The 13,410-nt window shown below is 44.1% G+C and overlaps 1 protein-coding gene across 1 annotated transcript in view; it reads left to right on the plus strand.

The window, feature by feature from the left end:
* ahr (aryl hydrocarbon receptor) overlaps nucleotides 1-13,410 on the plus strand; it is a 38,282-nt gene that overhangs the window by 8,573 nt on the left and 16,299 nt on the right. The window contains 2 exon segments of the mRNA NM_001104678.1: nucleotides 2,824-2,930; nucleotides 8,642-8,731. Coding sequence (NP_001098148.1) covers nucleotides 2,824-2,930; nucleotides 8,642-8,731 — 197 coding nt within the window.

The following is a 13,410-nucleotide window of genomic DNA, read 5'->3' on the forward strand; positions in this document are numbered from 1 at the left end:
GAACACGTAAATCAACATAGAACATGAACGGTGCGTCATTTATATATATATTTATATGCAATTCATTAGTCATTCTTGCATCAATTACGTAATTTTAACGTAATGTGTGCGCCGTATACGCAAAATAAAAGTTATACATGGGTGGTACATGCATAGAAATACATGGAACAGTCGTGGGAAGACACAAAATTCCGTATGCATCTTGCAAAAATAACGCACAATAGCACAATTCACGTAAAAATTCAGTATAAACTACGTTAAATAAGAGTAAACTACGTAATTTTCAACCGACCAAAAATTTTGAACATTTAAAAAAAACAAATTCACGTAAAGACTCGTCGGCCGAAACCTTCGACGGACAACTGAGCACATCAACGAATGACCAAAGAAAAAAACACACGAATTATCACCACTTATGTATCTCAAAAGACTGAAATTTCGTATGTGGAAAATGCGCCAACTGCACATAGTGGCTGTGTGACACTGTGTTTAGAGACGCACACAGAGCAAAGAAACACTGGTTGCTAAGGATAATTAGAAATGTTACTGTAGGTTAAAGAACTGAAAATCGCTGCACACATCAAGGAGGCTCAGAGGCACAAAAACCTGTATGGTTGCCGAGAGCCATCCCCTTCTGCAAGACCACCTTCAGACCAAATCACAGAGTTTCCTCTATCATCTAAAAGCTGGGACTTTCACCACTGGCCTTGCAGTTTTTATATGTGCCTGCTTCATATTTGGGGGTTTTATTTTAAAGGCCGCCATGAATATTTCAAAGGGACATCTTGAAGCGATGCGCACACAAACACGCCACAGTTTGCAGACAATGCTCTTTCGCTGCAGCCCCTTCTAAAGCTCTGAAAAATTCATCTCAGTCCCCCCCCCTGTGAATATGTCAGGCTGGTGGGTGGATGAGCAGCAGGATTGCACGGGCGATGTGTGTTGTCGTCCCCCAGGACAGACTTACCGCTGTCGGTTGGTTTCCTCATCTAAGTGTGTGGTGGAGGTGAACTCTCAGGTGCTCATGATGAGGTACTGCTGCAAGCGTGTGTCCCAGATGCAACGTACAGGTGTGCACCCACAGAGAATAAAATCAGGACATATTTAGACGTGTCTGGAGCTTTCCTGTTCTTGCTGTTCCTCTCTAAACAAAACATTGATGAAAGCTGTTTTGTTTTTCCAAAAAGGTCCAGTTATACTTCAATATCCATGTCTGGGTGAAAGCAGCTGCATCCTTCCTAGACTTTAAAAGATGATGCTTCTCAAGAACCACCCATCCATCCATGGACAGACATAAACTTGTTTACCAGGGTTGCTGCCATTTCTTCCTATTCATTTAGCAGGAATCCATGGATGGATGAATAGATCCATGACAGATTGGATGGATGGTAAATGGTGAAGCACTTTACAGTCACAGTCCCATTCGCCCATGCACACACACAAAGATGACAGCTGCGCTGCTGTACACGTGCGCCAACCTATAATTACTAGGAGCAATGTGGGGTTCATCATCATGCCCAAGGACACTTTGACTTGTGGGCAGGCAAGGCGGGTACTAAACCTGAAAACTTTCAATCAGAGGTCTACCACAGCCACCCAATGGAACAATGATAAATGGAGGGATCCTTTGACGATGTATGAATCCATGGATGGATAGAATCCTTCGATGGATGGATCCATGGGTAGATAAATAGGTGGATCCATGGGTAGATGAATAGATGGATCCATGGGTAGATAAATAGGTGGATCCATGGGTAGATGGATTAATACATTAATGGATGGATGGATGGTTGGATAGGTAGATAGATACATGGATAAATGGATGGATTCATAGATGGATGGATGATTCAAAGTATGGATACAGTCTTTGGAAGGATGGATTAATGGATGAATTGATGGATGGATCCATTGATGGATGAATGAGTCAATGGATGGATAAAATCCTTGGATAGATGTGTGAATAGATTAATGGATGGATGGGTATATAGATACATCAATGGATGGATGGACGAATAGATGGAAGGGTCCTTGGATAATTAGTTTCTGAGGAGCAGCACCATGTCACTTTTATGAAGAAGTCGGCTGTTTTTATCGTGGATTCTTGGACAGATGGATCCATGGATAGATTGGTCAGTGGATTTTTGCTGCTGTCTCATCAATGGACACCTGTTTCGTCTCGAGGAGAACCTGAGATGTTTTAAAGCTAGCATCGTGAATCTCTGAGCTTCTACATGCAGATCAGATGCAGATCTGAGGCTCAGATGCAGCTTCTTCCTTTTGTGTTTAATGAATGAGGCTAACAGAGAAACACACAGGCGTCTGATTGGCTCCTCGCACTCATGTGTTCTCCTCCGTGCTTGTGTTCCCCTCTGTTGTGAAGGTTTTATGGGATGTTGTTGTTCCTTCCTCACTCTAAGTTGTGCCAACACGTCTCTTCCACTCCCGCTCACGGCCGCCTCGGGCTGTTGCTGCCGCCGCTGACGTCAGGCCGCTAAGTTCTCCCTGCGCCCGCCAGCCTCTCAATTATTGATGGCCCGCGTCCTCTCTGCTCTGTGTTTGCGCTGGGCGGCTCAGCGGCGCACAAACGTCTGGCGGCGCATCAGAAGCGATCATTAGTTTACATGATTGTGTTTTGACCGGAAACACTGATTCAGAGATGTGACTTTAAATTTTCATTTCATGGCTTTTTCTCCATGTTTGAGATGAAATTAGATATAGATTTACTGCTCCCTCTGGGCTTTATTAAATGAACATTTTCCTTTACTGTCATCGAAGCTCCATCTTGGTGACTCAATTTCAGGAGTCCTTTCTTGTTTTTTGCAGTGGCGCTGAAGGACCAGCCCCCTAATGGCGTCACCCAACAGGACGGGGGCTTTAAGGCAGCAGCGGCCGCAGACGGTCAAATCCCCGAGGGCGAGCTGCTGCTGCAGGTGAGTGACCCTAAAAAGAAAACTGTTTAAGAAGAAAAACGAGCATCTTAGGTCTCTGGTTTCTATTTAGACGTTTTCCTCCATTACCTCTTTAACATCCGGACGCTTCTGATGTTTACGTGGCTGCTTCATCATAGAGACGGTATTACCTACATATTCAAAGTAAAAAATTAAGTTCTAATTCGAAATTAAAAGTTTTAAAGTTTAAATTGTTGTAGTACCTCAAATGACCACTAAAGGCTGGTTTCAAGTCATTTTTTAATGTACTTTCGTGTTGAAAAGTCCAGTTTTACAGCAAAACCAAAGCTTTTTACATCCTGGTGTCGAAATTTTCTAATTTTGAACACTGTAGGGAGGATTTTTAATCTAATTCAATGTTCCAGAAATTCCGCATAAATAGGGGCGTGGCTTTTCTTATCTGTAAATTGGTGGTAGTTGTAGTTTTGGGATGAACAAACTCCAGTTAATAAGCCCATCCCCCTACAAAGCTCTTATTTAAAAAAAAATCTGAATTAATTAATTAACTCAAATGGGGGCGTTTTGCTAACGACTCTCATGTTAAAAAATGAAACTTTATATCAAAAACAAATGTTTTTACAGCCTGTTTGGGTCAAAAACTGCCTTTTCTGTTCATCAAACCTGTTGGGAGAAATTACTTTTAATTAACTGTTCAGAAATTCTCGCATACATAAGGGGCTTGTTTAATTGTTTTTTTTTTTTAATTGATGGTTTGTCCCGCCTATTTTTGGAATATTACCAAATTGGGCGGAGGAAACTCTTATCGGTAAGCCTGTCCCATTTTATACCCTTTTTTCTGTATTGAAAGATAAAAAATGTTGGAGTACCTAAAAAACCACTAGAGGCTGGTTTTATAGGGGATGCGGGGGAGGGGCATTTTCGCATATCACCAGTTTTTTTAAAATAAGGGACATGTTTTTTTATTTTTTGTGGCAGGTGGACCCAACAAAACTGTTTGTCCCGCCTATTTTTGGAGTACTCCTGAAGTGGGCGTAGCAAACGCCAGTTAATAAGCCCTGTTTCTACTAATCAGAGCCCTGTGGGTGGTCTCAGAGACCTGGTATGTATTCGTTAGGTACCTAACCTACTCGACCTGACAACCGGCGGCCTCTCCCGCCCTCGACTGCTCCGTTCCATTTCAGACGGCGAGCCATGAATTATACAGACCCGGTGAAGGCGTGAATTATTGATGGCGTGACCAATGCCAATGAAAGCGCTTGAAAGTATGTGCTTGCGTTGTAAAACGTACATGATTGTGTGTTTGCAAAGCGGCAATAATACAGCCATGAAGAACACGACAGGTGAAAGGCGGAAGCAGAGCCTCCTTCCTGTCCGAGTTTCCTCTTCCTGCAGGAAAAAAAAAATAAAACGTTCGAAATAAACTCCACATAACTCTGAGTCCTTATCTCATCCATCACACACACACAAACATTTACACTCAGCCTGTGTGCTACTCTGCACACTGGATCTGTGTGCATTTATGTGTTGTGGGTGGGGTCATGTTTTGCGGCCTGAAGCATCTTTCCAGTGTTTAAATCTATAATCTCTAATCCTAATCTGCCTGATGGATTCTGTTTAATATCGTCTGGTTTGGTTTTTGCATTCCCTTACAAAACCTGACCTGAATACTCGTTCCCCGTTTGAACTCCACAATTGTCGTCACGGTCACTGTGTTTTTGTCGGACGTCTATGTGCTTTACATTTATCTGCCTTTAATCCTGAAGGAATGTAACCTGAAATGGATTTTTCAACGTTTTAAATGAAACCTTTGCATCTTTAATCCAGTAATGGCCGCGGTCAAAACTCCAAACATCAAACAGCAACGCACGGATAAAACGATTAAAAAGTAAAATGTATAGCATAAGAAAATATTGAAAAAGTCAAAAGGTAAAATAAAACATTGTAGTAGATTCTCATTCTTTCTCAAATGGCTCTTAAGAAGATTTTTTTTTAATGGACGATGAGGATGTTTGTCAAATGCTCAGAACAGACTGAGAACTCTGTAAATCCAGGAGAAGCTGATTGTGATCAGAGGCATCGAACTGGGGTGAATGGGAAAAAAACTCAAAGAGCTACGGGAAAACAAATAGAAGAATCTTAAAATGAACTAAAGAATAGCAAGGATTGGGGCGCAGTGGTTTGTCTTTGGCTCTCCAGACAGAACACGAGGAGCAGCATTCTAGATCTAGCTAACTCCAAAATGTATCCACATAATTTATCCACACAGTGTGTTCAGACTGGACACATTTGGTTTCCTTAAAGTGAACAAGAGTTCGTTTCCCCCGATAATCCAGAGCAAATTTTTAGTCTTAATACCGATGTCCCGATGTAGGCTGACTGACATCACGATGGAGAGACACCATCGTGATGCCACGCCCCCGCCACGCTGCGAGTCGACACCATAAGCCGCGGTTACATGTGCAAAATATCTTGATCGGATAAATGGTCGGATTAGAATTCATCCGTGTAAATGGGCCCAGAAATACTTTTTCCGATTTTAACAAATGTTCACATGGTCACACTTTCGGTCGGAATAAATCATTCGCACATGCGCAGTAGTGTTTGAAATACCGGAAGAAGAAATTAGTTCTGCTGTAAACAAGCCAAGGTGCCACATACATAGGTATCTGGTAGCTCGGTAATATATGAGACGATCTTCTAAACGTGCTTTTATTAATGTTATGGTTATAAAGCGCCTGTTCGCTCATCATTTTAATTTTTACTCCGTGTGGTCAGTGCTTTTTTTGTTTATTACTTTTGGTAAAGTCACTTCCCTCAGTTTATACTGGACATTATTTTTTCATCGCGGATGAGTCATCGGTTGGAAAATAAAATAAAAAAAGTAAAAATACGAATAATAATGGATATAATAACGAAAAATTTAAAATACCCCTCCCCCCCAAGATATCGTCGTCAATCCCGATGTTTTACTGTAAGCATCGTCAACTGCCAATTTAAGGAACACCGCCCAACCCTATAATACACCCAGTCAGACCCTGGTCTGGGACCAGGAACCGCTGACCCATCTTTGGAGTTGGTCTCAGTTCGTTTCCAATCAGACTGAGTAGGGTTGTGTATTGGCAAGAGTCTGGCGATACGATACGTATCCCGATATTTTACCGTAACATATTTTCTTTCTTTTTTTTTTTTAAGATGACTTTGAAAAAACTCTACCTGAATTTCATTATGTATTCTATTGTAATAAAATGGTCAAATTCAGTTTATTTAATGATCACACTGTTGAGCACTGAAACTGTATCTCAGATATAAGTGGCTTTTACCAAAGCAAATTCATGGTGCTTTTATTTTGGTAACTAAAAATATAGAGGGGACAGTCAACGTTGTCTGATATCCACAACAAACTACATTTCAGTATAAGAAAAAACTAAAAAAATGCATGTGTCTTAACCAATACGTTTCTATTGGGGAAATAAAATGCTGTTTATTTTCAACTTAATGTAACTTCTCCAGTAATTTTAAAAGGTTCAGGAGCCTGAATGGTGCTTCAAAAATAAAGGGTGGGGGGTGGGACACTGTTTTTTTCCAGAAACAAAGTGTGATGATCAGGCAGCATGACAGAATAAAGGGAAAGTTGTTTTAATGTGGCAAAGGTACTTTGTTTACATATCAATCTGCTCTACACCGTTGCAGCCACGTCAAGCGGAAGTAAACTAGTAACGCTGATCACAACCATGTCGGCCTTTTTTCAGAGCGTTGTACGCATCACTCTGATTCATCAAGTCGCTAAACTAGAATCTTTTGCTGGGAGGTTCTGCAGAAGATTTGTAGTCACATGGTTTTGTTTACAAGCTATAGTCTGGAACAGGAAAGTCTGCTTGACAGGAGTCTGAATACAGACCAAACGCAAGGTTCAGGACCCGATCAGGACCAAATTAAGCAGTCTCGGTCCAGACTGAATGATTTTCCCAGTCTGAATATGCCCTTAGAGGTTTTTGGATGTAACCAGGCAGGATTTTGTTGGTGTTTTTGGGAATCTTTTTTCGATTCTGCTGTTCTTCCTTAAAACCTTAGTCACATGCACCCTTGAGTGGGGTAGACCCGGGGCCGTGGAGGGTCATAGAGAGCAGCCGCCGCATCTTAAGAGGAGCGCAGGTGTGTCTTGCAGTTCCCTTTAGAAACGTCATGAAAATGGAACATTCAATTGTCTCGAGTTTGGTAAATTAATCCTAAAGTACACAAAGTATGGATGTTGCACAGCTGATGCTGTAATCCAGTGGCTTTCCACCAAACCCTAGTTGTTAGTAAGGTGTGAGTGCTGGCGCCTGGACTGTGGAGGTGAAATTCTTTTATGCTGCATTTGCAGCCAACGCGATTCGTCCAAAAATTTTGCGTCGGCCGCCTGCCTCTCTTTCAACGCGTCAAATTCACTACTGGGCGCTTTTCCAAAAATGTGTTCATGGTTGACGAATGTGACGAATTCTTCATCACAGTGTAGACTCAAACTCTGGACGTTTTGAATGAACGCAGCTTATTAGTCAGGCTCAATTATCACGTAAACAGCAGGCTCCTTGCACGGTCTGCAGGATTTGAAGGGGTTTAAAAAAATGATAACATTTGTACATCACTTGCGCTTTGCCCTTTTCTGTTGTTTAACCCTTGTGCTATCCAAGGCACTTTAACATCATCTAGACCCACTAGACAGTGCTCTGAACCTTTTTTCTTCAATGATTTGTGATCTTCACTGGTGTCCATGGATTACATGAAATCTTTCCACCTTTATCCACCTTTGTCATGGTAGGAAGAACACGTCAATGTAAGAAACGGGGCATCTGGACCCCATAGGATAGCATAAGGGTTAAGCGTTCGCTACAACCTGTCGCCTACAGCATGCCCGTAGAGAAAAGTTTTTACAATATTCGCTCTCCATTGAACGGTCTACTCTACGACCTTGATACTGCGTGCCTTGAAGAGATTTGCCCTATTTTTTGCCCATTTCCACCTCTGTAACTAAGGGTTTAGTAATTTAGAGGACAATGTTAGACAAAGTTCCTGATTTCCGAGGACGCCAAATCCAAGTCAACCCGAAAGGAAAGAAGTAAATCCGAGTATCAGTGCAAACTCCTCGCTATCATCATGACGTTCATGTGTAGACGATGCAGCTGATTCTTCTCAGCTCAGAGGCATGGTTGGAGCGCCGTGACCTCCTGCCACGACGTGGTGGATCCTCAGCACGACTAAACGAGGATGCGAGGATGACTGTGCCAGCGCACGCGTCCGATCCGATAAAGAGAGCTCCGTTGCTGAGACCTCCTCCTCGTCCTCCTCCCCACCACCAAGGTGTGGGCGTTTGCTGGCTCTACGCCGTGTTGTGAAACTGTGTCATCACCTCCTCCCGGAGCCCCCGGGGCTCCAACCAAGACGAGTAGGAGCGGTGACGGAGGTGTTAGTCATCCTCTTCCTAGTAGGTTCCTCTCTGACCTGACGTTCACTCGTTTTCTGCCTGGGGGGGCTCTCATCCTTGCTTCCTATTGTTTGCATCTTTCTTTTCCAGATGTCCCATTTCTTTCCTTCTGAATCAGAGAGCTTTGTTCCATAAAGATGGATAGTATTTTGGAAGTATTGGTTGAGATGAAATACTAACTTATCTGCCTAAAACAGGGCTTTAGGAGTAACCAAAAAAAAAAGATCTTCTTTTCTTTAACATGATGGATCTCCATGTTTGCTCCTTGCAGGCTCTCAACGGCTTTGTCTTGGTGGTGACGGCTGAAGGCATCATATTCTTCTGCTCCCACACCATTCAGGACTACCTGGGCTTCCATCAGGTACTCTGCTGCACACCGCGTTCTGATGAGATCTGCTGCAGGTCCGGATCATTGTATATGAGAACTGGACTGTGTAACCCCCCCCTCTCAATCCAAACAGAAAGTACTTGCTGGCTTCAAGAAGCCATAATTCCATAGCTGGTACTCAGCTTTAACATAACAGCTTTAACATAATCCCCATTTTTTAAGGATATTTTGGCGGTAGCACAAATTATTCAAGTTATAAACTGACCAATCAGATACCTCAATAAAAGTTTGTGGTCTCACAACATTCCTTCAAAGCCTTTGATAGACTTCAAGTGGTAGGGGTGTGACCTTCCAACAAGCTCACTACTGATTGATGAAAGTGGTTTCCATAGAAACTATTTGACATCTGGCTCCAACATGGCGTATTGCGGTAAAAGGATATAGGTCATTTTCTGTGGTTGACATCACATGGACCCTGTCCGCTTCTCATATAGAGTCAGTGGTTCAGCTCAAAAAGAGAGTTCCTACAAATACATCAAAGCATTTAAAAGTGGAAGAAACGATGGATATAATCCATTCAGGTGTAAAATGGATAATAGTTACTAAAGTTGTAAATTTTTCAATAAAAACTAGCAAAAAAAACTGGTTATTAACCCACCCCTAATAGAGAAAGACTAACAATAATAGGTCATAGGTCCATGATATTCCGATACCTCTACACATTAGCCGCGTTAGTATATTCACAATTCCTGTAACTCTCAACCTTGTTTTTAAAAAATAAAAACAAAACAGACTGATACCGCTAAAACAAATGCTACTGTTACTAGGCAAACACCCAATCTGGTTGTTAACATGTAAAAAAACAAAATACAGTCCGACACCGCTACACATTATCTACGTTAGCTTAATCACAATACCTGTAACTCCAACCTTGTTTTTAACGCGTTAACAGACCGATACAGCTAAAACAAACATTACTTTGACTATGCTAACTGCCAACCTTGTTCGTAACGTGTAAAAAAAAAAACAGAGTCCGACACGGCTACATGTTAGCCGCGTGCGTACACTCATAATAAAACCCAACCAAACATTGGGTAGCGTGTTATTGTTTTAACATCAATAAGCATAAAGGGAATATATGGTGCACTGTTCTTTTTTAGAAAATAAGCAGAAAATAGTAATAATGCCCACACTTAAGTGTGTTTCATAATTAAACACGTTTTTTGTTGTTGTTATTCTTATGGGTCAAAATGCGGAGAAGAATTTCCCCATTGTGGGATAAATAAAGTATCAATTATTATTATTAGTAATTAACAGCAGGAACACAAAGTAATATGTGTTCCGGTACCATAAGTACCGGTCCTGTCTGAAATTTCAGATTTAACGCTCAAAGAGTCAGGAAGGAACATTTTAGAGCATCCATCTCCAGAAGAGGGTTCTCCTGCAGGACTTGATTTTGCAGTTTTGGGAGCGCCGAGCGGGCGCCTCTCCACTCTAAGGGTTGACGACGTGCACATATGGAGCAGGAGCTGTAATCCCATTAGCCTCACAACAGAGCACAGCTTCCTTCAGTCTAATCTCATTTAGGAGAATGTGCTTATCAATTTACCCCAGTCTGTCTGTCTGTCTGTTTGACTGACACACTCTCCGCCCACTTCCCCGTCCACCTGAGGGACGTCACCTGTTGTTGAGCAAACAGACCCGTCTTGTAATAAATGCGGTGTTTGGAAACAGCGGCGCTCCTTCGCCCGACAAGAGCAGATAAACGAGGCCTTGACATTAAGAGCGAAGGGGACGTAAAGGAGCTCCATCATGGCTGAAGCTGCTCAGATGCCCTCAGATTAGAAGATGGAGGCTGAAGATCACTCATTGGATCATGTGCTGAAGACATGTCAGCTGCTTCCATGCCACTGATTATTATAATAGGGTAAATTATTTCATCTTTAATGTTCCGTTTTCTGGAAAAAAAGTTCTCCCGAAGATACTAAAAAAAAAACTGTGGTCTGATCCAGGGGGTGTGAAGTCCAGATCCAGTTTAAGGAATGTTTGAAAATCATTTCAGCCAACACTTGAGCCTGTCGACATTCCTTCTGGTGACCCGCGGCTGACTCCTCCCCGCCGGGAGGGTGAGTTCTGCCCCAGTCCAAAGCCGGTTTCACGGCCGCCCCGAGCGACCAACATCGCAGCCACAACTGGTCTTTGGCTGGGTTCCACAAATTTGAATCAAAGGTTCTGCGACACTGGATTTCTTTTGGCTCCACTTCAAAGCAAACAAAATCAAACAGACCCTTCAGAACATTCAAAAAGTGGATTTAACAGCTTAGGATGATGAGAGAGAAACTACAACTTCTATTTTTTTTTCAATTACTTTTTAAGCCACAGATCCACTTGTGGCTACTTGGTAGCTCTACTAAAACTATAAGAGCCAAGGGCCCTGCTCAAGGGTGCCTTAATTGGTGTGTGGAGGGAAAACCTCAGGTTCAGTCCTGCTGGTCTAGTTACATACACAGCAACCCTCCAGGCAAATGTACTAAGTCACCATGGCTCCAACATGTATATAGACGTATGAACTTAAGTCTTTTGGAAGAACACATGGGATACAAACCAAAATATGAACGCAGCAGTTGGTTTTTATCGTTTATTCTGGATATCCAGTAAACCTGAAATTTATGTGGAAGTACAAGAAAACCCTCCGCTAGAAGTACTTCAGTCCTGTTAAAGGGATTCTTACAGGTGTACTTATCTCCCTACTCCCACTTGCACAACACTCAAAGCTTTTCTTTAGGTTTCTTTCAAATACAGATGTGATAGATGAAGGCTAAAGCCTTAAGGCATAGCCGCTATGTACAGTATGTTTTGTGCATTTTACAAGTATGAAAGTTTGGTCTTTCGTGATACATTCATGATATATTCACAAGTGTTCCTTGCGTTCTGTGCAGCAATGTCCGTCAAGGGTTTTGGCTGATGGGTCTTTATGTGAATTTGTTTTTTTAGCTCTTCAAAGTTTTTGGTTGGTTGAGAATTGCACAGTTCATGCGTATTTAACGTAGTTCGAATGCAATTACGTGAATTTTTTACAGTTGTGCGTGATTTTTGTGAGGTGCACACGCAAATTTGTGGCTTTCTACGACCGTTCCACGTATGTCTGACGGACTTTTAATCGATGTAACAATGATGTATAACTTTTATATCGGGTATACGGCGCAGATATCATGTTAAAATTAGGTAATTGAAGTTTCAATCACTAACAGCGCAACAATCTTGCACGTTTCATGTTCTACGTTGATATACTTGTTCTCTGTGTGGTTTATTCGTACTCCTACTACGATTGATTCGTCCTGATACATATGTGAAAAGAACTATAACTGTTCTCACTTTTTCCACGTATATTCACGTATGATCAATTTTCATCCGTGCGATATGTGCAAATAATACGTAGCGGAAGTGTGACAGGACCTTCAGTCATAACCAACCTTAGAGGTGGGCTGTATGCCGGCAAAAAATGGGGGTGGGGGCCTGGGCTTGCTCCGGGGGGGGGCGACGCTTTCTGGCTCCTCTCTCTCTGTGTGGGGTGGATGGTGCCGGGCCTGGGGTGTCGGCGCCTCCGGGGATGGGGCCCCTAGGCTGGGTGGGCCTGGCCCGTTTGCTGGGGGGGGGGGCTGGGTGACAGCTGTTTGACCACCGGGGGACAGTCTACCAGCTGTCCCCAACTTACCCCCTTCCTCATATAACCTCATATTAGGGTGAGGGGGTGGGGGGTCTAGCCTGCGATGCACCTTGGGGGGGAGCTACTTGGCAGTGGCCCCCCTCCTATGGTTGCCGTATGGAGTGGGCCCCCCCTCTTTCGGTTTTATTTGCACCTTAGACATGTAGGGTCCTTGGTAGGGGGGGTGCTTGGACATCACTGCCAGCAAGCAGCAGATGTCCTCCTAGCACCCTACCCGCCAATTTTAACCGCACCTTAGACATTTAGGGCCCCTTGGTGGGGAGGGTGAGGGGACATCACTGTGAGTAATCAGGAGATGTCCCCTTAGTGCCCTACTCGCCAATTTTAACTGCACCCCCCTTAGTACACACACCCCTCCCCCTTCAATATATGCATTCCAACATAAACACACACATGCACACACACACCCTGTCAAACACACATACACGCACACACATTTTGCAAGGAAGGTGGGACCTGGGTCCATCTGTCCCCTACCCCTTCCCTGGTGGGGGGTGCGGGCCCCTTGGCGACGGCGGCCGTGTCCCCTCGGTGCCGGCTTCCTGGGCCCGGCGGTGCTCTCTCCGCGCGGTGGGGGGGTTCACATTACACCTGAGCCGGGGGTGTTCGTGTCCCTGGGGGGTGGGTCCTGGTCCTTGCCCCTGAGCGCTGGGCCCCGCCAAACTTCCAACAGTGGCCGAGCCTGGTCGGGCCATATGTACAACACCCCTTGTGGGCCCCCCTTTTTTCCCCGGGGTTCCCCCCTCCTGGGCGGGGGCGGCGGGCCCCTGCCTTGCTCCTCCCTGGACAAACCGTGAGCCGGGTGGGTGGCTGCCTGGAGTGCGGAGCGGGTCTCCCTTGGGGGGTCCTGGCTCGTACCTGGGTTTGGGGCGGGGGGATGCCCGGAACTCCTGGGTGGTGGTGGGGTGCTCGTCTGGGGCTGTGGGCGTGCTTCTCCGGTGGGGCCCTGCGTTGGGCTCTCCCGGCGCGGCGGGAGGGCTGCTTT

This window comes from Oryzias latipes, chromosome 2, assembly GCF_002234675.1.
Source record: "Oryzias latipes chromosome 2, ASM223467v1".
Classification (NCBI taxonomy): Eukaryota; Metazoa; Chordata; class Actinopteri; order Beloniformes; family Adrianichthyidae; genus Oryzias; species Oryzias latipes.